Source organism: Aulostomus chinensis, chromosome 19 (assembly GCF_037954235.1).
Source record: "Aulostomus chinensis isolate RoL2024-O1b breed Wild chromosome 19, RoL_Achi_v1.0, whole genome shotgun sequence".
NCBI lineage: Eukaryota > Metazoa > Chordata > Actinopteri > Syngnathiformes > Aulostomidae > Aulostomus > Aulostomus chinensis.
The window spans coordinates 12263695-12286733 of NC_141338.1; the positions used below are offsets into that span (position 1 = coordinate 12263695).

Consider the following 23039-nt stretch of genomic DNA (forward strand, 5'->3'; position numbering starts at 1 on the left):
TGTTGCTTATTTTGTTCTGGATTGTTCACAACCAACTTTCTGGAAATGAAAACTACTATAACTGATGACATAACTTCTTTTCAAATGGTGGCTGATAAACAAGTTTTACTAGTCATGACAGCACTTTAACTGAACCTCTCAATCAGTTCCAAAGGCTGCTGGAGTCCGCCAGCACTGATTCGGTGATAATTAGTGACAACTGTGGAGCAGAATTAGAGCGCTAACACGCCAGCCACTAAACATTCAAATGGCCAAACTATCCAGTGCCGTTTCCTAAGTGAGGGCTGGTGTTTGTGCCAAAGTGAAAGTGCTGCTGGGTGCATGTGAGCTGAGAGGGTTTAGGTCGGCCAACACACAGACGGGCATTTTCCTGACTTGAGTTGGGCAGATTTACTGTACTGCATTGGATTAAAGTGAACTTTATCCCTGCTGTTGCATGAAAATCCCATGACTCTTCTGGCTTTCTTAATTGAATTACAAAACCTTATTTATGCCGATTATTGCTTCTACTGTATGTGACAAATCCCTCAAAGAAAATATTGTGTCTTTGGAGGTAGGGCCAGACATACAGACCAAAAATACAGATAGGTTACACAACACACACACACACACACACACACACACACACACACACACGCTGAGGATGAAGGTTAAGGAATAGCAGTTGAGGATAAGAATAAAGAATGCAAGCAGGGAGGGATACTCACGATATCCTGTTGTGTGTGTCCCAAGATTAATTAGCATGCAAGAAGAGAGGAGAGAGGAGAAAAAGAAAACACTATTTAGACAACAAAGAAAAACAAAGAAGGGCAGAACTGGCAAGGCCTAATGAGACAAAGAGAAAAGGAGTGTGTCCTTGTTTGACCTGTGTGAATAAATGTCTGTTTTGTAACGCCATATAATCGCCACTGGTCTGTGATTTTCACACGGACCAAGTGAACAATGACTTTTTATACAGTGGCTGTGATTGTGTGTGCAGCTGCTCCTCAAATGCAGAGTTTTAAAAACCCTGCTTCAAACTCAGTAAAAGTGTATCAATTATTTAAGTTGAACAAAAGCACAGACAAAAAATATTCACTGTGATGGATTGCCCTCCTGGAGCAAGCTTTACGGATCTACGAGCAGATTTTTATAGCTTACTGAAATGAAAATCAATAGGAGCCTGAGAAGGAGGACATCAATCTAAAACCTATAACATGCTTTGGAGAATGTGTGGTGTTAGCATGAGATTAGTCGTTAATGATCTCAAACGTGGCATGGGAATTTAACACATTAGCTTTGTGAGATTAACCCAAGAACCGAGAGAGAGAGAGAGAGAGAGAGAGAGAGAGAGAGAGAGAGAGAGAGAGAGAGTGTATGCGTGTGCATGTGGATGTAAAACTGTTAGATGTGTGCTTGAAAGTTGGACACTCACGCCTGCATGGTGGTTGTGGCAGTTTGAAAGGAGAACATATTTTCCTTGGGGAACCAGTTAGCGTCATCTGCAAATAGAGAGACGAAATGTGACACCAGGGTAAAGTGAAGCAAAAAGAAAACAAAAACAACAACAAAAAGAACTATTCTATGTCATATTGGCAAGTGTGGTAAATATTTGAAATATGAAAGCACAAAACCAGCACCAGCACTTCACAGTCCACCACTCCACAAATGGAGAGAGGAAGACACACAGCAGGAAGAGACAGCAGAAAAGAGAGACGGAGAGTTAGAAGTGTAGATCACCACGTTACATCCAACATCAAGCCCTCGCTGCCCCGCCAGACCTGAGACGAAATAGACCTTGAAAAAGTTGTTTTTGACGATTCAAATGCTTACCAGAATAGCAAAAATAACAAGGACCTTGTGTCCAACTTGTCTGCGTAAGTGGGTTTCTAGCCTGTGTTCAGTTTGTTGTTCAAGTCCACAACCTTTATTTTCCACGTGTTTTAGGTTAAATTGCCTAAAATATTGTTGAAATCTCCATCTTAATCCATATTAATCTGGTGGGTTTTTTTCTTGTCCCTTCTTCTTTTAGCACCACCATGATGTTAACTTCGGTGTCGTTATAAAATAATCACAAAAAATATTCATAAAAATTTGATGCTTCAGCATACTGACATCAGCTGTGTGTTAAAGTGGGTTCATGACTGGGAACTGGGAAGCTGGAGTTTTAACATTTCTGAGATGGAAATATACTGGGGAGATGTTCTATGTTCTAGGAAATTGAGACGCTTTGGAAAACATTGTGGTGAAACAGAGAAATGTTCCCCGTACACAATTAAGTCACCTCAATGTTAATATTCTCTGTTGATTTTGATACCCTAATTTTCTTTTATTCCTTCTTCAAGTAGCTACTGGCAAGCTAGTTTGTGCTAGCATTTGTCACTTTTCGGTATTTTTCACCTGAATGGACGATAAGTATGCAAAGTGAGAGGGTCTACTTTTGACTCGTGTTTCTGTATACTGATCGTGTTCCTTGTTTTTTAGAATTTGTTGTCATAATTTTAGAAATAACCAAGGTGTTCTTGTTATTTTGTCCACACGCTGTTTGTATTTTTTTCAGTTTAATGAAAAATTTTGTAACATTAAGATGAAAAGCAATATTGAATAAACTATTTCATCTCTGGTCTGATAGCAAAAGTGCTAATCACAGCCCCTGGGACTTATAAACACACCCAAGCCCCCCCTTCCAGCCTTATTTGATTTCAATGCCTCTCCCTTTACTGTGTGTCCTCCGCCCTCTCACCTCTCTCTAGCCCAGTCACCCGGTCCACACTCCACATCCTTTCAAGGCGCCTGTGCTGCTTGCCTGGCTCTCGGGTAGCACTCTCCAGGTCCAGTGAGCCCTGGCTCCTAGAGGGGGCGCCGCTGCATGATTCACAGGCCAGCCCGCTGCATTCAACTTCGCCTTTTCCACCCTCTCCCCAGCTGCGAATGTTGTGGGCGCTGACAGAAGTCTGCAGCGGGGGTTGGGACAGGTGATGATTGTGGCGAGGGTGGTGGTGTGATGCATGATGGGAGTGGGACCCGGTGGGCTGCTGCTGCTGCTGGTTGCTACTACTGCTTCCACTTGCTCCACCACCTCCTGCACTGCTTGAGGGCACACTGGGGCCTGAGATGGAGTGGTGGTGGTGGTGGTTACTGTGATGATGGTTGCCATGGTGGTGACTTCCACTAGAGGTGCTGGCGCCACGGCTGCTGCTGGTGTGATGGTACTGGGTCGGGGATGATGAGGTGGAGGAAGGGGAAGTGGAGGGCTGGGTCAAGGTAGTGTGGCCACCACCACTGCCACCTTTGGATCCCACTCCTCCACTCCCCGACTTCTCTTTCAGAACATCCAGTTCTAGGCTCTCTTTGCTGCCCCGTCCGCCGCTCATCAGCATACCGTGATGGGTGGTGATGGTGTACACTCGGGCCGGCTGCAGAGTGCACTCCACACACTTCTGCTTGTCTTCCTCCGCTGAGAAGCTGCGCTCAAGGGAGAGCCGCGCTGGCTTGCTAGAAATGGTGATGGAAGGGGGAGGTTTTGGATGTAAGTGCAGCGAGGATTTCACCAGGTCGGGCTCCGGGTTATCCTCAGAGCCCTTGATGGAGCTCGGATGATAGTGGTTGTTGTTGTCAGGTCCAATCGTGTCACTTGGTGACTCCGGGTCAGGACCCACCAAGGTTTCACACAGCAGATGAGCTAGATGTAAAAAAAAAAAAAAAGGTGAAGATAAATAAAAACACCATATGAGTTTTGTAGAGCAGAGGAACAGAGGAAAATATCACCATCTTCCTTCAGTTTTCAGCCGCTGGAGTGATATTAATGACTGCAGCCTGTCATTTTTACTGCAGATGCGGTGAAGGAGGCTGAGGATGGATGAAACACCACAAACGGATATGGGTAGATGGAAAGAAGGACGGATGAATGGCAGGACGGCAGAGACGCTGACCTGATCCGTTTCGATTTTCAGGGTGTGTGTGGGACAGGTACTCTCCAAATGCTCGTGCTGCTCTGTGGGGACACACATTACACACATAACGACATTAATTTATGAAGAGGAAGGGTGCATGAAAGAGGAGGAAAAAGACGGATAGAAAAGAAAGAAAGGAAAGGAAATTGTAAAATTTAAACCTAATTGCCTTCTTTGTAGGCTTGCGCCACCCGCAGATTAAGATGCATTTGTTTTATCTCGGTACTTCAGGCAGCACTCATAGAGAGTGTAAAAAGGAGACAGCAGGAGATAGACTGAAGGACTGTCTAAGGAGGACTTAATTTCTCAGTTTGACCTCATGCAGAATGTCAGTGCAGCCAGCAGACCATAAATGGCTTTGTATGCATGTGTGTTCTGTATCTTTGTGTCCAGGAAATCCTCGACTTTGCCAGCAAGTGAGGAATGGCAATGCTATGAGGTCAGAACAACCATCTTGTGCTGTTTAGCTCCACTTCTTTCTTGGTTTCTTAATCTAATTCTCAGAAGTAGAAACAAACACTCCAGTCACTTAACTGATACTCATTATCATAAAGGGCCTGTCCTTTTCATAAAATAGCCCCTAAATACAGTTGTTGAATGAAACACAACGATAGACGAGTCATGTTAGTAATGACAACAAGGAGAAAGCAGAGGGGAAATGCAAGTTGTGTGAATATGGTTGCCGTTGATGTCAATTTGTTCATACACTGTATAGCATCATGAGATTGCAAGCCTACTTTCCTCTCAATGCTACAATCCGTTGCCAATTCCAGACTTCAGTCAAAGTGACTGGTGCGTGTTTATTTTTATTTTGAGACATCCTGCAATACGTATCTACTATTTACTCAGATTAATATGGATGTAGAAACTTGATTACACTTCACAAAACGATATATTTTCAGTGTTTATTTTCTCTCTGTTTAGCTCACTAAATCTAAATCTCAATAGAAGCCCTCACAACCAAGCCTTCTTTATGAAATGCTCTTCTTCATGAATTTGTCCGTAGACACTAAAGGACCTTTTTTGTTGCACAGAATTTAGTCGTAAAGACTGTAAGAAACCATGAATGAAGCCTGATGTCACCTAATCAGTTTAGTACTGGTTTGATTGACAGATGCCAATGGTGGCATACATTACACAGTGTGCCTTTAAAAATAAGCGCCTTCATATTTTTCAGCTCCTGTGTCTTGTGTCAATCTTTATTTCACCTCCAAATATATATTTATGAGTAGGCTACACCCTGTATGCTAGCTGACTAACTCCAAATGAGTTACAGCTGACTAATGGATCCATTGTGAGTCAGCATGCCTCTTTTTAATAAACTAGAATAAACATTATGTATAATTTATTAAGTTTGTATTGATCTCATCCAGAAAACATAACTTGATGTGTTCAAAGCTGCAATTTTCAGTATCAAGGGCTAATTAACCATTTACACCCTCAGTATGTTTAGGAAAATGGTATGAATGCTCCTGGTGATTATGTTTTCCTAAGGCAGTTAATTTCAGAAGGGAATGCTAACACATGCATGCCTACACACACACACGCACACACACACTTCTGCAGAGGAATCCTGTGTATAGAGGGGAATCTGTGGGTATACACATCCTCCCTAGCAGCTCTGTCAGATATTGAAGCCTGTTCAACATAACACACACACACACACACACACACACACACACACACACACAATTCTGCAGAGGAATCCTGTGTATAGAGGGGAATCTGTGGGTGTACACATCCTCCCTAGCAGCTCTGTCAGATATTGAAGCCTGTTCAACATAACACACACACACACACACACACACACACACACACACAGGAGAAAATAGACTTTTATTGAAACTGCCCCTGTATTTTTTCGACCCACCACTCTCTCCTATCCGTCCTGTCTCTGTCCTCCAAACGGGGTTACACTGGAGACACAAATGACCTCAAATAAAAGTCCAACCATGATGTTATTATATTAATAAACAATAAATGTCCACCTTGGAAAAAGGTTTATTTCCACCAGCCCAAAAAATCTGATCAAAGAGTTATGTCAGTTACGGTGGGACACATGTGACTTGACTAGATCCAAGAAATATAACTGTTCCTTAACGTATAACTTTTGCCAATCCAGATTACACTCCAGCTAGCTTGTACTTGACTGCAATACCGACGTAACGTGGCCGGACACATCCATACAGTCAGTTCAAACACATTTCTGTGGAATTTTAAGAGGAAGTGCAGAGTGGTTTTCATCAAGCATCATGACAATCAGCATCAGCAGATGTGTATGGCAGTTGGACTGAGAAAACAAGGATAAAATTTGGCAAAAATTCACGAGTGATGCTTATTTTGAGGAAATTTAGAGCAATATAGTTCAAACAAAAGTGTTGATGTCTTCAGTGTATCATTGCAATTGACTCTGATGAGACAATGCAAAATAAAACATTTTGTGTTGCATAGCTTTTAATTATGCTCATCATGGCCACATCCATTCACATGAAATGGCAGCAAGTGATGTCATCTAACAGCACATTAGCATGCTAACTACGGTTTTAATGACTCCATCAGCTAATGCAGCTAATGGAGGTAACATTACATGCAGAATCAAATCTCAGGGTAGCCAAAATAATAACTTAGTAAACATGCTGATAAGTCTTGTAAAGTTATAACATTACTTGACACAAAGGTGATATGAAGCCATTAAAACTCATTGTACTTAAGTGTTGGAGATATTTCAGATCATTTAAGTATAAAACTCTAGAAAACATACAGCATTGCCATGACATTTTAATACAAAAATTTGACATATTATACCTCCTCTAAACTGCCACAGATAGCTAAGCTGAGATTTATCAATTTGCCGTATTCCTTTTATTTAGTAACATAAATGTAAAGAGTAATCTAAAAAAAAAATGACAATGTACCTGCAAGAGAAGTAACTTAGTGTCTGGAAGTATATGCAAAGACTTCCAGGCTAAATCAGGTGTGAGTTGATAAAAACATGAGTAAAATCCTAAATTTACACAGCCTCCAGAGGAACAACATACAGCATCCTAAAAAAATTCATTAAATCTTACATATAGATGTCATAATGTCTTTGTTGTTATGAGACAACAATTCAGAATATTAATATCCTCTATGCCGCATGGTCACGCTGCTGGTTTACTTTCAACGGCGAGCAGCCACAGTAAACCAGACTGCGTCTGAGTTTGAGGGTCTTAAAAGTCCCCCTTAGAGGCTCGGCACGTGCTACGACACCATCCAGCTCCCCACACTACACAACACTAAAAATAGCCCGCCATGCGTGTCACTGCAACTCTGGTAGACTGCGTCTTCTTTTTTTAGCAAAGGGAACAAAATGTATGTTTGTGTGTATGTATGATCTTGTATATCTGTCCTTGTGAGGACATTTTGCTGAAGGAAGGCTCAGACTTTTAGGTTACAGGAATGATTTATGTAGACTGTGAAGTAATGATATGAGAACAGGGAATGTATGACGTTTAGGAATGTTCTCACAAAGATAGGTGCTCAAATAGGTGTGTGTGTGTGTGTGTGTGTGTGTGTACCTTGTTTTTGCTACCTATTGAGACCTTTTCTAGGATAAACACTAATCTGATCAGGACCTCTAATCCTCACAGGAACCAAGGACGGGTCCTAATGCAGCCACATGTAATTTCTGAGTTCTGGTTAAAATTAGAATTAAAGTGTAAACTGAGGAAAGGTTAAAATTAGGATTAGGATTAGGGTTTGGGGTAGGCTGTCCACATGAATGGAAGCCAATCAAATGTCCTAATAAGCATAGCTGCACAAACCTGTGTGTGTGTGTGCGCGCGCACATGGTGATGTAACATGCAGCAGCCCTGTTAAGGACCGTTGTGATGAATGTAGCTGGCGTTCTAATCAGCAGGTGTCCCTCTGAAGCTCTGAGACGTTTTAATTTTGCCCTCTTGTTTTATTATTCAACAGGCTGTGCACCCTGATTAGAATCAGCAAACAAAGACTCACATCATCCATTATCCGTGAGAGGAAATGGAGTTTGAAACAGACAAAGCAAAACTCCTCTCAGTCCCACCATTAAACAGAACCTTGCTCCGTTCTGTTCTCTCATATTGCTGTTTTGCACCTATTTCACATATGATATGTGAGCACAGCACATCAGGGACAAGTGTGCGAGGTAGCAGGGGAGAGGAGGTGCTGAGAAGACAGGTAGGAGATGAACGGGGAAGAGAAAATGAGGAAGTTTGACAGGTATACATGAGCTGTGTCCTGCATGCTCTCAGACATGTGACAGGGCTTTAGGGGGAAGAAATGGGTTAGGGAGGGTGGGTGTCTTTCTGAGGAGACGAGACCAGAGAGGAGGAAATGGAGTGTGCAGAAAAAATGGGGGCATGTTTGAAACTAGAGTAAACGTGAGGAAACGTGCAGATGGAGAGAACTGTCTGGACAACGAGGAAGTGGGAGATTAAGCTGGCTTTGCTTGCTCCATGCACGAGGTCACTGCATCTTTGAATTGATTATCCACCTTTGAAGGTGCTTCTGCAGGGATATTAAGTGCAACATGTACCCAATGAAATATCACTTATTGTACACGCATTGCACTTCATGTATATACTGTCCAATTAGACGGTACTGAATTCAACTTTCTGAGGAAAAGTTATAAAAGAGGTAGAATGCCTTTTGTCTGCAGGGTGAATTTTTCCATCGAGCGCCAGGGTCACACCGATGTGATTACCCACCAAGCAGCTCTAAGAAGGCGACAACAGGCACCTTCATCAGTGAAATAACCAAAGCAGAGAAGGACATGTTACTGGACTCAGATGTTGCTCATGTAGGGGAACAAAGGCAGCTCACGTAGCAGAAGGCAAGCCAAGAAATATCCCTTTTTATTGGACATAATTTTCGTTAAAAAAATCACCAGAATGTAGGAAAACACAGTATGTCAAACTCAAAATTGTCTGGTGGAGGACCAAGACTTGTGATTCCTCTCTAGTTTTGAGATCTCAAAGTTGGCAAGTTTGGCATATATGGGAACGCCAGCTGTAAACTCGCTGCACTATGAAACAACTGAGCTAGAATTCACATTGCTCTTGATGTATCTACAGAGATATGGGAGTTGCTTGGTGGAGCTAAAAAACTGCCTGAAAGATAAAATTTCTACTCACATTTTTTGCAGACATACAGTGTAACAGCAGCAGCAGCAGCAGCCATGTGAAACAGGAGTGGGAAGGATGGCTCAGGTTCAGTGTCCTGGATTCAGATTAGATTAGCTGTGACAGTGATGTCAGAGCTTGAGGGAGACTGGCGGTGAGAGTGAAATCTATATTCGCTCCCGCTGAAGTTCAGTAGACTTCAAGTTCTGGTTCATATATGTTTCAAGCCGCCCCATATACTTCACTGCCCACATACTAAATCAAATGCATGTCCTCCTGAGGTTTACAGCTCCCCTGGAAAACTACAGACATCATACAGCGTGATGATGTCCATTTGTAAAAGAACTGTAGATGATTACAGTTTTTTCTCAGTACTATGAAATCCAAATGTCATTACCTCAAAAGTACTTTCATCGCTACCTTGGAAACAACAATCGCTGCAGAGGAGCTTCTGTTCCTATAATATTATCTTCATCACCGTTTATTTATGAGCGAACTAGATCTGATATAGAGTTAACAATCAGACTGATGGGGGTGAAGTACTTAAACCGCTCAGAAGAACTGATACTTTAACATCTAGTTATGAAATAAAACAGCTACTAAATGAGCTAATAGTCTTTGGTTTCCACTGCGACTCTCAGAGACTTGATGTTATTGTTCTACGATACCTTCACATAATAACACCCACAGCCTGGAGACATCGCACTCTTCATAGAACCCATCAACATTTTGGGAAATACACTTATTTATAGGTTACATTTATAGTGCCAAACATGATAACCCTTCTCTATGTATTTAACTCATAAATAACATGTTGTAATTAAAAATACTTCTTTTTTCCAAAGCAGGTGTTAAGTACAACTAAAGGTCTATTAATGCAGGCAAAGACCGTTTTGTACTAAGGTGACTTGTAAGATGGCGCTCCCACGCTCCACTGCCAGCGTCGATGGCAGCTAAGCTAGCTAGCTGTCAATTGTGCGGTGGGGATGAGAGCGATAGAGCTATCTGCTTGTCTGGCAAAAAAAAAGAAAAAAATCGGTAGACAATGAGCACATTTCCCAAAAAGTACAACAGGGAAATCATCTTAACAATGACCACAGAATCTAAAAAGCTCGTTAAATATTGCGATACAATGTTATGAATCCAGGAAATTCATTTTGCAATCTGATAAGACCAACCACTAAGGTTAGAAAAAAACAAGGTTAGAGGTCAAATTTAAGAAGTGCTAAGTTATTGTTGGAAAAAAGATCTTGGTTTGGATCCAATTTGTAAATCATCTTAATGACTTGGTTGATGACTTCAGGTAGGGAATAGGAACCAAACACCTGTCTGGCATGGGAAAATAGCAGACCTCTATTTGGTGCTTTGTTGTTGCTCATTTGCTGAAATAAATGCTGCAGTTGTATTTCTTGGCAAGACAGTCTCCATGTACAATGTCATTCAACAAGGATGATTCAGTGTCTTGGACTACAGTCAGCAGCAGCTCTAATGATGTTAGTTATGTAAACTATTGAGGGTGTAACTTCAGAGTTGAAGCTGCTAACTAGCATCTCCTCGTCACCTCTGTTACTTCTGAGTGTGCAAATGAGAGGGAGTAGGAGCATATTCTACCTCTGTCAGGCTCTATAGTTCAGCCCCATACTGTAGTGTACTTAGCGTTTCACAAGTTGAGTGAGTCACACACACACACACACACACACACACACACACACACACACACACACACACACACACACACACACACACACACACCACTTCTGAAACACCACGAACTCTAAACACCTCAGCGCTTCAGTCTTTGTTTTAAATGGATCTAGACAAGAACCATGCAGAACTTGATACTTCTTAAACTTCTGTAATGGATGCAGATGGTGCAATCTCTTACTCTGATGCTGCTTTATCTACTTCACATCTGACTTTTTTTCTCTCTTATTGTCTTGTTTTTTTAAGCTGATTGTACCTTTTGAAATTTGCGTCTTTTTCACTTGAATCAAAAGATGAAATTTCGAGAAGAAATCGTCATTACTGGAAGGTTTTTAGCGATTCTTTTTAAGCCTTTTACTCCAACGACAACAATGCTCTACTCTTGAAAGTGAAATGTATGAATAAAAATACATAAAAGATACGTAGACGTGACAGGTACCCGACTAAGTCCTGCTCCCTCAGATCTCTGCTGTGACTACTAATCGTAATAATGGCTCTGATAACAGGAACTGAATACAAAACTGAAACAATCTGATTCTCCTAAAATGTAATCTACATCTGAGTGATGATCTCCGTGGCTATAATGTGGATCCTGAAGACAAATAAATGGCCTCACTTCAGGATGTAGAGACATACTTGTTATACATAATGCTGAAACATACAGTATTTCATTCCATTATTGACCCATATCCAATCATCTCATGGCTTTTCCCGATGGATTCCACTGCCATTTCACACCGTGGCCATATATCTTTAGAGGACAAGAGTCACGTGGTTGAAAACAGGCCATCAGTCCCCTGGCTGGGTTCCCACTGGTCTGAATATCATCAGAGTTAATGTCTCCCCAGGCGTCTCCGCACAGTAAACAATGGGCTGCCAAGCACACGGATATCTCACTCTTAATGCTCCTTAATCGAATCCTCTTCTCGGATGCACTAATTGAATTGGGTTTCTTACCAACACACACACACACACACACAGACACACACACCACTATGCACAGCTGAGGCGAGGAGAACCTGTTGAGAAGCTTGTTGCATGTTCAGGGGGGCAAGTGTCTTCTGAAAATTGCAGCCTTGTTGGTGTGTTGCATCATGGGACACATGGGAATGGAGCTCCTTATCGGGGAGCGGATGGAAATGTCAGCGGCTCCTTGTACCCGCCTCTAACAGATTTGGTGGTGAGTGATGCAAAACACACAGTTCCTCACAGCAGAAGACAACACACATTGAACATGTGTGGGGTAGAAATGCCTGACATTACATTTTAACTCAATGTCTGACTTAGTTGTTAAGCGATTTTTTTTTTTGGGGGGGTGGCCCTGTTTCATATCAACTAACTTTTTCATTACAAGTCGATCGCAAACATACACTTGAGACCTAGCTTGTTCCAAGTTCAAGTAAAAGATCTAAGACTTCTTATTTGCACAGAAAAGGTTTCTCTCTCACAGAAACCCCATGGACGACACCCCTCCGCCAAATTTGCCTCTGTTTTTTTTTTTTTTTATGTAATCCTGCAGGCAAACACACAAACGCCAGCGATCACATCATGTCCTCTGTGGAAGTATAACAATGACTCATCTATTCTCAGTCTCACAGTCTGAAGCTTTCTTTACACCTGTGCTTTTTCCCATTATGACATGTCAAAAAAATCTCCCTGGGGCTTTCAACCGCATCACACACTCTTAATAGGAGAATGGCGCTTGTGCAGTTATCATGGAACTGAATGAGTGGCCCGGTAACGAGGGAATCGTGGAAAATGGAAACATTTCTGCGGCGAGGGAGAAAACTTGAGCGTTTGGTTGATGAAAAACTACTGTAAATATGCACAATAAACAATCACATTAATCAGGCTGTACTCAGCTAAATCTGCCTCATTTGGTCATTGTGGCAGATTAATAAAAGAGGGGGAAAGAGTTTCCAGTTTTTCAATGCTCAAAGAACCACAACACACTTCATTTTTGCACTAAACCTCGACTGCACAACAGCAATTCAAACAATGTTTGACTTTTTTTACATAGATTTTCTGTTGTGGGTCATGTGTTTATGTTGTGTTTTTGCCCTCTGTTGTGAATCAAACTTCCCCTCTTGGGACAGTAAAGCACTGTAGTGAGCTGAAATGTGATGGGAAAACATTTGCTCTAAGAGTTGCAACTATAAAAAGGGAAATATATGGTATTTCTGAATTAAGTATAACACAAAAGCTCAACAAAGCAAATAAAAGTTTCTCTTTTTGTTGAGTGAATTTGAATGGCTGTTATTTAACAAATACGCTTATGTAATGTCCCTGAGAACAGAGTGACTGAAGGCCCAGCGCGGCAAAGACGTGTGCACCTGTCGACTGTCCTGAATAAACTCAGACACACACACACAGAAACAATCCTTTCATCTTCCACACCCCTACAGGTCCGTTGTCCTGTGTCCTTCAGCCCCACCGCAGCAGCAGCAGCAGCAGCAGCAGCAGCAGCAGCAGCAGCAGCAGCAGCAGCAGCAGCAGCCCTCCTCCTCTCTGGGTGATACAAAGATCAAAGCCGTTTCAATCAGAATCTAGAAGAAGAATGCCAGTGTGTAAATTGGAGGCTTCGAGTGGCTCACTCCTTCTCATGGACCGCTGGAGGGAAGAGTGTGACCTGTTTCTCAACAAGAAATCCATAAACGTGCACAACATGACAAACCCCAGGGCCTGAGAGGGTCTTTCTGGGCTTCTTCGCGGTATTTTTTTTTTTTTTTTTTTGGTATGAATTTGGTCATTCGCCGAAATTTTCACTAAGAGCCACCGTGACGTTTGCATGTGCGGCCCCTCACATGCTTCACAGTGAGAAGTGTTCTGGCTGGTTGTCAGACTCAGTGTCCTTGCAAACAATCCAAGCGTGAAAAACATCCAGATTACTGTGAATAAAACTGAGTCCAAACAGGTCAGTTTGTTCATTAAATGGCTCATGATTCTGTCAGAACAATGACCCCTGCAAGGAGGGTTGAGTTACAGACTTGCTACCCTGAAGGATACTGACCAAATTACAGTAGTACTACTGAGTAGTGATTCTCACCATATCCATAAGTGCCACATTTCTTCACCTGTGAGCTCATCTAGGTGTGAGGGTGAAGCATGACCGTGTGACACAGCCTCTAAACCAAGAATGACCAAAGTGGGACCTGGGGGCCAAATGTGGCCTGCCATCAGGGGGATTTTGCGTACTAAGCAAACAATTAAAAATAGCAGCAGGCCTACTAATAAAATAACAATACAATGATTCTGTTTCTCTGTTCTGGGTTGGGACTTGGCGTGAGCGGTCGCACTCCTCCTCTCTCCTCCTTTCTGTCTTGTCTCCATCTCTGTCTCAACTTCTGTCTCAACTCGGCTGTGAATTCTTCACTTCAGACGACTCTTGAATAATCATGGAATTGATCAGCTGGTCTCTTAACACTATTGACACCATAATTTCGACAAGGAAATCAGGATCGGAGGAGCCTGCCTTGCCTGATGGCTTTGTCTTCTGGGGGAACTGGCGTGTCGCGTGCTTGACGCCACTCTCCGTGGAGGACATCGAGGACCTCTATTTGTTTGGATTCATGGTTGTGGGGCTTCTCCTCCTTAGACCGGGAGGTGGCCTCAGCTACCACAAAATTGACAAGACGACGGCTGCCAACAAATCTGGATCCCCACGTATGATGGTCAATATTAACGAGGTTGGCAAAGCGGCGCAACAACAGACTGTTATTTCTTGAACTAAATCGCAAAGTGAAAACCATCTCAGAGGAGTTGTCCGCTCTGCGAAGAGGTTGCTGCTGAGGACCAGGAAAATACAGTAAAATACTAATTTGGATTGGACTGAAGGACATCTGCTCAATTGTTTATTCTCCAGGAGAATTCCACCCGCATTGATGACACAAAATTGCACGTACTCCCCCCCTGCTACCTCCCCCGGGTGGCAGCACCAAGACCTTGGCAGCAGCCTATCCTCCCAGGCTTGGTGGCGCGGTGCTGCTGCGATGCTGCTCACTCTGCCTCTATTTGGGAAACAGACTGCTCAAGTTTAGAGTACAGATACAATCAAGTGTATGTGTGCTGTTTGCATAATTCTGATGTGTGCCATTATTACATTCAACCAGTAATAATTGTGATTAATTTTTGATATCTGTATGAGGCAATTGGGTGTGTAACATCTCACCCTTGGCTCGTCCTTTGCTGACAAATAAAGTATCTGGTTTATGTTGTTTTTTGTAGGGTGAAAATCCCTCCTAATTAATCATTTTTTCATAATTTGATCAGGTAGCAGAGTGTCTCTGGGCAGGATGTCAGCCACCAGAGACGCTGGTCCACAGTAAAAAGGCAATTTGACAGCACAATATGTTTTGGGTTTTTTTGGCCCCCGGCCCGCCATCAGTTAGAGTGTTGGCCCACCAGTTGAAAAACTTTGGGCACCCCTACGCTCTGCTCCAAGAGACAGAGAATATTCTCCAAGGTTTTGTTGCTAGAAGTGGGTGGAAACACTTTAAACAGTTTCAAAACCTCCTGCATTGCAGAACCAATCCAGAATCTTGAGAGCAGCACTGGGGTGACACGCAGCAGCAGCAGCTGTGTACCAGTAAACACACCAGCAACACAGGATTACCTAGCTGAGTCACCCAAAGAAACTCCTTCAAAGTTTATCTGTCACTTTCCCGGCAAAACAGTTAGGTTCAAATCTAGGGACTCAAGTTGTGTGACATCAATAAACATTTCAAAAAGCTCTTTCCATGTTGTCCCCAAGTGATTTACTGCTGTCTGTCTATGGTTCTTCTCACGACGAAGGACAACTGTGGGTGACCTTCCACTGAGGCCCGTGAGATCACCAGTGTCTGGTATCACATGAGGGGGGGGGGGGGGGGGGGGGACAACAACAACAACAACAACACACATTCAGGGGCGATGGTGTGCAGTTAACAGCTTCCAGTGTGATTACACTTGGAAACCTGACATGGACATCACACTCTGTAATATTGTGAAGAGCAATAAAGTCTGAAATCGAAAAGCTGAACCATTTCGACAGCCTGAAAGTCTCTGCAGCAGCTGCAGCTAACATTAGCAACAGGTTGAGAAGTTGCAGCTGGTAAATTCCAGGTACCAGTGTCAGTACTGATCAGTGGTTCAAAAGTGAACCGAACACAAGTCTATGAGGAAGAGAATCGGATGATGAGCAGAATACCAATCATGAGTGATGTTGGGAGCAGATTTCTTTGTGTTGTCACTGTGAGACATGCATTCATTTAGAGAGGACTACTGGGAGTTTAGAGTAAGGCTTGATGGCAGAATTGGCAGCGGACTAAGGTGAGTTTAAGTTTTACGACACAATATACATTTAACGCCCCTGTAGAAGAAGAGATATGACTTGGAGCCCGTAGATGGCTAATTAAAGGTAGAGATATACAAGCATGACGGTCTCAGAGTAATAGCTTGGACAGAGGGAGATATGTTCTCTGTCACTCGTCCAAGTTTATGTTCAGATGAGGTGGAGGATGATGACTCAGACCTTTACACATAGGGTGTGTAGCTCCATTTACACATTCAATGATATGAGCATGAACTAAGAGGAGAAAGTGACAAACAACTCAGCTGTGACCCCTGTGTGTGTGTGTGAGAGTGAGTGAGTGAGTGAGAGAAAGACAGAGAGAAAGAGAAAGCAAGAGAGAGAGAGAGAGACACCATTTAACATTCGGCTGCTAGACTTTTTTGGTGCTAAAGTGAATTTTTGCAGGACACAAGATCAGCAAAAAAAAGTGGATAGCGTGTCATGGGTTAAATCCTTTCATATAAATGTGAACTGCTACACTCCACAGATGTGACTCTGGTTTGTGTGAAGGGCTTGCTGAGTCCAGCAAGCCCTTCACACAAACCAGAGAAGAGGCAGGAGCAGGGAGATGAAATGGCACACACACACACACACACACACACAGTTTGCATTAGGTGCGTTTGTGTGTGTGAGGAGGCAAGAAGGGAAGAGAAGGAAAGAGACCACTTTGAGAGCTTACTTCCACATTCATGGGGTCGTGTGCAGGTGAAAAGCTTATAAATATTGAATGTGATTGAGCTGCATTTCCCATCAACGAGAGCCAAGGTTCATACTGGTATTAACTCCAAAAAATTAAACTCTTCGGTGTGTGTGTGTGTGTGTGTGTGTTTGAGGGGAGAAAGCCTGACCGTAACTGCATCAAATTTGAAAATAAAAAGCAGTCAGCCTTGAACTGGACTCCCTCTACTGAATCACACTCAGGACAGCCTCCCAACTCATTTGTATGAGCAACATACCACCCCCCCCCCCCCAACCCACCCCACCCCACAACAACAACAACCCCCCACGGTGGCGCACATATAAACAACCCCTGCATGCAAAGAAGGCTGTATAAGGTAAGAAAACCCAAAGAGGATGATGACGTAACAGCACATCAGCCCACATCTGGTGATGCTGGAGTCTGCACAGCCTAAGTCAAGGTCATCCATTGATTGAAGTGGAATCACGCACGCACACACGCGCCACAGGACCTGCTGCAGGGCACCTGCTGGAGCTCAGCTTTGTATTCTGATCTCAGGGAGGGTTGCTGCTGCATGTCTGCGCTTCATGTGTAGACATATGAGCACGTGCAGCTCCAGCGGCTCACACATCCATGCACCGGATGTGTGTCTCGCCTCCGTGCTGCTAAAACCGCTGGATGCGGATCCTGCCATTTAAAAAATAAAAATAAATAATAAATCCATACAGCCTATTTTAAGAGTGAGTCGTTAACAGCTTTTAGCGGTTTGGACTCCTTCCAAACAGTCTGGGTCCTCCGCATATATTAACAGATGCTTGCCCGTCTGGCGGCTCCACTAACTGACCGTGATTGGTGATCACGGCGAACGACCCGATCGACTGATATTGACAAATTGACAGCTGGATCATTGAAAGCAGCACAACTGCGCAGACGGGCCAGACAGTCTTGGTTTGACTATAATAATCAGGTCTAATAGGGGGAACGTGCCAGTTTTAGGTGACGCCGGACCGAGACTGTGAGTCAGAGCCGCTTTGCCTCTGCATGACTTTCATTACACAATGATGCTCCATTCATAAGATCAGGTCCGAGCAGCCGAGGTGTAGGATCCGGCTGGATGCTACGGAGCGCAGGCTGCACGCTGGTTCTTCACTCTGAAGGTTCATACAACCACATATTTGTGTTCAAAACCAGACGGGACATTTCGGCACACGTGCCAGGAGCGCAAAGAGCCTTTGCGCATTGCAAAAAAAAAAAAAAAAAAAAAAAAAGCTGCTCCTTGTGCAGCGCAAACAACTGCAACTAAACTTGGATCACACATTGAATGCTAAAATACCAGCGAGGACGTCCAGACGCTGCTGTTACATGAAAGTAAAGCCCGAGAGCTTCGGGGTGTCACTCACCTAACTTTTGCTGCCACGGAAGATATCGCATCGTTTCTTAAATTCTTCCTTTTGGACACGGCAGTTCCCATGCTGACATGGAAACGACGCAGGCAGAAAAACGGTTCATTCCAAAGACTCAAATGATAGAAGAATGCGACAGAGAAGAGTGTAGAAACCCCTCGGGGGTGGAGTTGAAGGGAAATCCGAGAGAGATCTGCTGTAGCCGCGGTCACGCACGCGTCTGTGGAGCAGCAGATGTAAAAAGCGGGATGTCTGCGGGTGTGCGCAGCGCACGTGTGGTGCCGTCAGGCTGGAAACACACGCTCAGACCTCTCCCTTTCTTCTCTGTCTGCGTCTCATTGATGCGAACATGCAATGAGAGGACGATAGGGGTGGCGATCTCACCATCACCACCATCATCATCAAATAGGGGAGGGGGCTCTGGAGATGTATGAGGGACACTCCATGCGGAAACATCTGCCGATCATGTCATCCATGTTTGGAAGATCATCCGGTATTTGTTTGTTGTGGTCTTATATAATGTGTCATTTTGTGCGAGTAAGAGTCCGTCTACACACACACACACACACGTTGGAATCATCCTCAGCAGCGGCCAGGAGGTTGAGGCGCTGCAATGCTCTCAGCATCACTTCAGCATGTTAACAATAGGCTGTTTTTCTGCGGCATTATTATTCAGCTGGAGAGTTTCAATGACTTTGTTTTAAGCGGCTGATGGTGTTTCAGGTAGTGAAAGAAAATTAAAGTGTTCATTTGGGACAAATCAGAAAGCAGGAAAAGCATAGAAGGCAAAATATCCTGACATTTACTCTCTCCAAGCTCGGTGGAATCCTCTCCAAACTCACCCATCTTGCAATGTTCAAGATTCTCAAACCTGACAGAGTTCATCTCTTCAAGAAGCTGCGTAAGAAATTATTTAAATGTTTGTACAGGCTGAGGAAAACATCTCATGACAAGTGAAGTACAGGAAAGCAGACCAAATTCTCATAAAAAAACAAGATAACATAAAATGGAAATAGCATTCAGATGGTGGAGAATTTTAGTTTGCTTGGTCTTTTCCCACCTCTGAAACCTTTTGGCGGTTGATTGAAGGCGGAGTTATAAAAGTATAAACGTGACAGAAGAGAGGACACACAAAATTGTGTCGTTTTTTTTTTTACTCTAATCTGTAACTGCACCCGCGTGAACAGTCATTTGTCATTTAGTGCAACATAACATTGACACAATATCAATATTCCATTTTGAAATACAACAGCTCTCATCATTAATATCCAACCTGTGCAGGATCACTGAGCTTTCAAAAAGTGTTACCAGCACTATCCCCAGGAAAACTGCAACATTTTATTGAATACTTCTCCAGTGTCGCTTGTTTCATGTAGAAAAGGAAGAATATGCATAAGAAAAGTCCAACTTTAATTGGCAAACTGGACCCTGAAAAGCCATTGCATTAAACAACAGCAGATCTATTCTGAGAGCAGTGCCAATTTAAAACACGCTATCTTAATTATAATTGACAGTTCAGTTTCTCCCTTCATTTAAAAAAAAAAATCAGTGTTGGCAAAGACTGAGGAGTAATGAAAATCTGTTAACTCCCTCTGTTGTCACACTGTTGCAAACACACACACACACACACAGTACCAACAGAGACAAGCATAGACAGCTGAAGAATTGTCCAGTAACAGCCGATTAGCCTTCGAACATCAAAACAATCAATCTTTCGATCCACAGATCATTTCACCGCAGCACATATTTGTAAGGCATCCTTGAGCTTTATATAGATTGTAGTATGTGGTTCTCTCTCGCTCGCTCTCTCTCTCTCTCACACACACACACACACACACACACACACACACACACACACACACACACACAAAGACAAAAAGGAATGAAAATCAATAAATAAAGCAAAGCATGGCTGGACTGGTGCTCCTGTAGGCCATTAAGCAGTAAATAATTCCAGGCAGCTCTGACCAGACTGAGAAGGTGTGTGTGTGTGTGTGTGTGTGTGTGTGTATGTGTGTGTACTGTGAAAGAACAAGGGAGGGAAGGAAGGATGAATGATTGCAGAGAAGACAAGAGAGGGAGAGAGAGAGATGATGTAAAGACGAGAGGATGACTGATGTAAAGAGGGGTGAATGGAGGCATGAATGGGTAGCAGGGGGAGGTGAAACAGCACAGGACAGTGAGGGGACGGTGTGGGGAGGAAGGACAGAGACAGAGGGACACAAGGTTGAACAGAGTCGTACTTTTCATTCTATAAAAGGAGCAAAGCAACGCTCAGCAAACACAGCGGGACACTGCTGTGCCTAAATCTGCTGGAAAGAAGCCACCAAATGGGAAGTGAAAAACAGGAGGACAAGAAAAACACAGGCAGCCATAAATCCACACATGGCCGAGATATTAGTGTGACCCTGACAAGTGCTCCGCGTTTGATTGGTCACAAAGCAGATCAATATCTGAGTCTGCAACGGTTTCAACAGCTGGTCAAGTGGGCCGAGTCACTCTGAAGGGACTGGAAACATTCTCCATTAACAGGGTGACGCACAATAAATGGAAAGTGTACAGAATCTTTAATTTAAAGTGCATCATATTTTCATATGAATGCAGGTAATTACTTTCAATCCCTCGCCAAGTGAGTTCACAAAATGATCATTAAGCTTTATTGTGTTATTGAATGTGGCGACATTCCCACGCTACACAGCTGGCTACTTCTACTGTAGTTACCTTTCTGCTAAATATGGATAAATGGTTTAATTCCAAAATCTAAATATCATCTGACCAAATGGACCTATTTCCAATTGTAAAATGAGCAGTTTAGCAGGATTTTCATCCACCATTTCCAGGTAAAACGGTAGCCACACAGCAGTCCACCGCCAGTACAGTTGCCTCCAGTTAGCCTTCTGTACTCCAGATATAACTATATGATGTAGCTGTCTGGTTAAACAAGTATTTTGTTGTGGAGCCATTATTTTTAATCCACATTAGCTGCATGGCTCCCGTGATGGCCAGTCAGTTGGCTGAGGAGTCAACTCCCACCATGAGGTTGGCAAAAAGAAACTTTTGGGTGGATTGACCTGAAATTCCAACATCCCGTTGAGTAACTTGTCCATAAGGTTGCGATTTCAGTTTTCCTAATCCACTCTTCTTCATAACCAAACTTGCAAAACTAATGGAACTCCCATCAGCCTCAGTTGCATTTCACATTCAGGACTAAAGTTAGCAAAGGTAGCATGCTAACACACTACTAAACACCATCCATCAATATGTTAGCTTAGCTCTCAAGATTCACTTGTGGCCTATTGCCTCATCAGCTGGTCACCAGTGGACATTGCAGGTTCGAGCTGCCTACATACCCCCCCCCCCCCCCCCCCACTGTAGTTCCTGTAGTTGTTTCACTGTAGACACATTTCTCATGTGTCTGGCAACACCATCTGTGTCTTTTTTGTTCTTATTCTAGCTTTATTTCAGTTCTTTTATATGAAATGCACTATAAAAAAAATTGGGCAAAATAGCCGAAGAAGCGTTGGTGTAATGTCATAATGAGTTGTGTCTTCGGTGGTTCAGTTTTTCAAATAAAGTTTTCATGTGTGTGAGCACGTTTGTGTATAGCTCAGCGGGAGGAGAGGTAGTATAAACCTTAAGAGTGGATTAAGACTCTTAAAGCTTAGAAAAGCTCTAAGAAGGCAATATAAAACTTTGATACGTACCCACAAAAATACTTCTAAACACTGACCTCTTAAAAGCCTACTTCTGTAAATATACAGTTTAATTTAAGGGGGTGATTAAGAGTGCATGTCCCACATTTAAAAGGGATAAATCCACAACATTGATATGTTATAACCACACAGACTTTCTTTGACAGCTTAATAAACTCAGATGCTCATGACCATCAGAGAGGATGTACCGAGACACAAAACATGAATTTTTAATTATATGGAAAGGTCGCATGGAGTGATACCTTCTGCAAGAACAATTAGCTGATATAACTGTCCAAAAATTATATTCCGACTTTTTTCTGGGGTTCTCAGATATTCTTCATCATTGTTTGCTTGTTACTGCCTCACTGCTCCCCATGAACCGTGGCTTCAGTGTAAAACATGTTTGGAATGACTTCCAGGCTTTAACTGGCTGCTAGCAGTGTTAGACAAGTGTCTGCTAGTAGGTCAGAGTTTTAGAATGTCTTCCTGACTGAGACAATGACACTGTTCACGCATTCCCTGTGTGACTGTTGCCTCCCTTCAGCTTCTTAGCGTAGCCCAAAAAAAAAAGTATTCATTTTTGGAATGTGGCCGACACTTATTTTTTAATCCCACTGACCGTAGGTCCTTTTATGTTTTTAAAATATTTTTGTAAATCTAGACATCTCAGACTCCAGTTACTGCCTTGAGTGACGGCATCATTTCTTTTGAATGAAAGCGTCTTCAAACAACATTCTTATTGAATGACCTTAAAAGGATAGCATTTACGGTAATCTTTGACAGCAGCACACCTGTCACATGAGCACATGTGACATTAGCTACTGCTACTTAGCCAAAAGATGCCAAACACAGCTCACAATAGGTTTTACTTATAGTGACAAGGTGACAGGATAGAACGCTCATCTCTCATAACTTCTCACACCCATATAAAAGAAAAATAAAAAAAGAACCCCAAAGTAGATGAATTTACTTTTATGTGGACCTTATCTTTGTTTAGCTGTTGCTTGAGAAACTTGTAAAGATTATTCATACATTGGTGATGCCTTCAAAATAAGGTGTTAGTTGAGTGAAAGAATCTGAGCAGCGATGAATTGTATTAATTATATGAATGAACTTTTATGTTCTTCTACAATTCTACAGTTTCATTTAGCAGACG

The 23039-nt window shown here is 42.8% G+C and overlaps 1 protein-coding gene across 1 annotated transcript in view; it reads right to left on the minus strand.

The window, feature by feature from the left end:
- nsmfa (NMDA receptor synaptonuclear signaling and neuronal migration factor a) overlaps nt 1-18637 on the minus strand; it is a 44961-nt gene extending 26324 nt beyond the window's left edge. Inside the window, exons 1-4 of the mRNA XM_086186984.1 lie at nt 18186-18637; nt 3912-3973; nt 2723-3661; nt 1415-1481 (exon numbers count right to left, since the gene is read on the minus strand). Of these exons, the coding sequence (XP_086043110.1) occupies nt 1415-1481; nt 2723-3661; nt 3912-3973; nt 18186-18256 (1139 nt within the window). The 5' untranslated portion in view covers nt 18257-18637. The remainder of the gene's footprint in view (nt 1-1414; nt 1482-2722; nt 3662-3911; nt 3974-18185) is intronic.
- Between the last annotated feature and the right edge of the window lie 4402 nt (nt 18638-23039).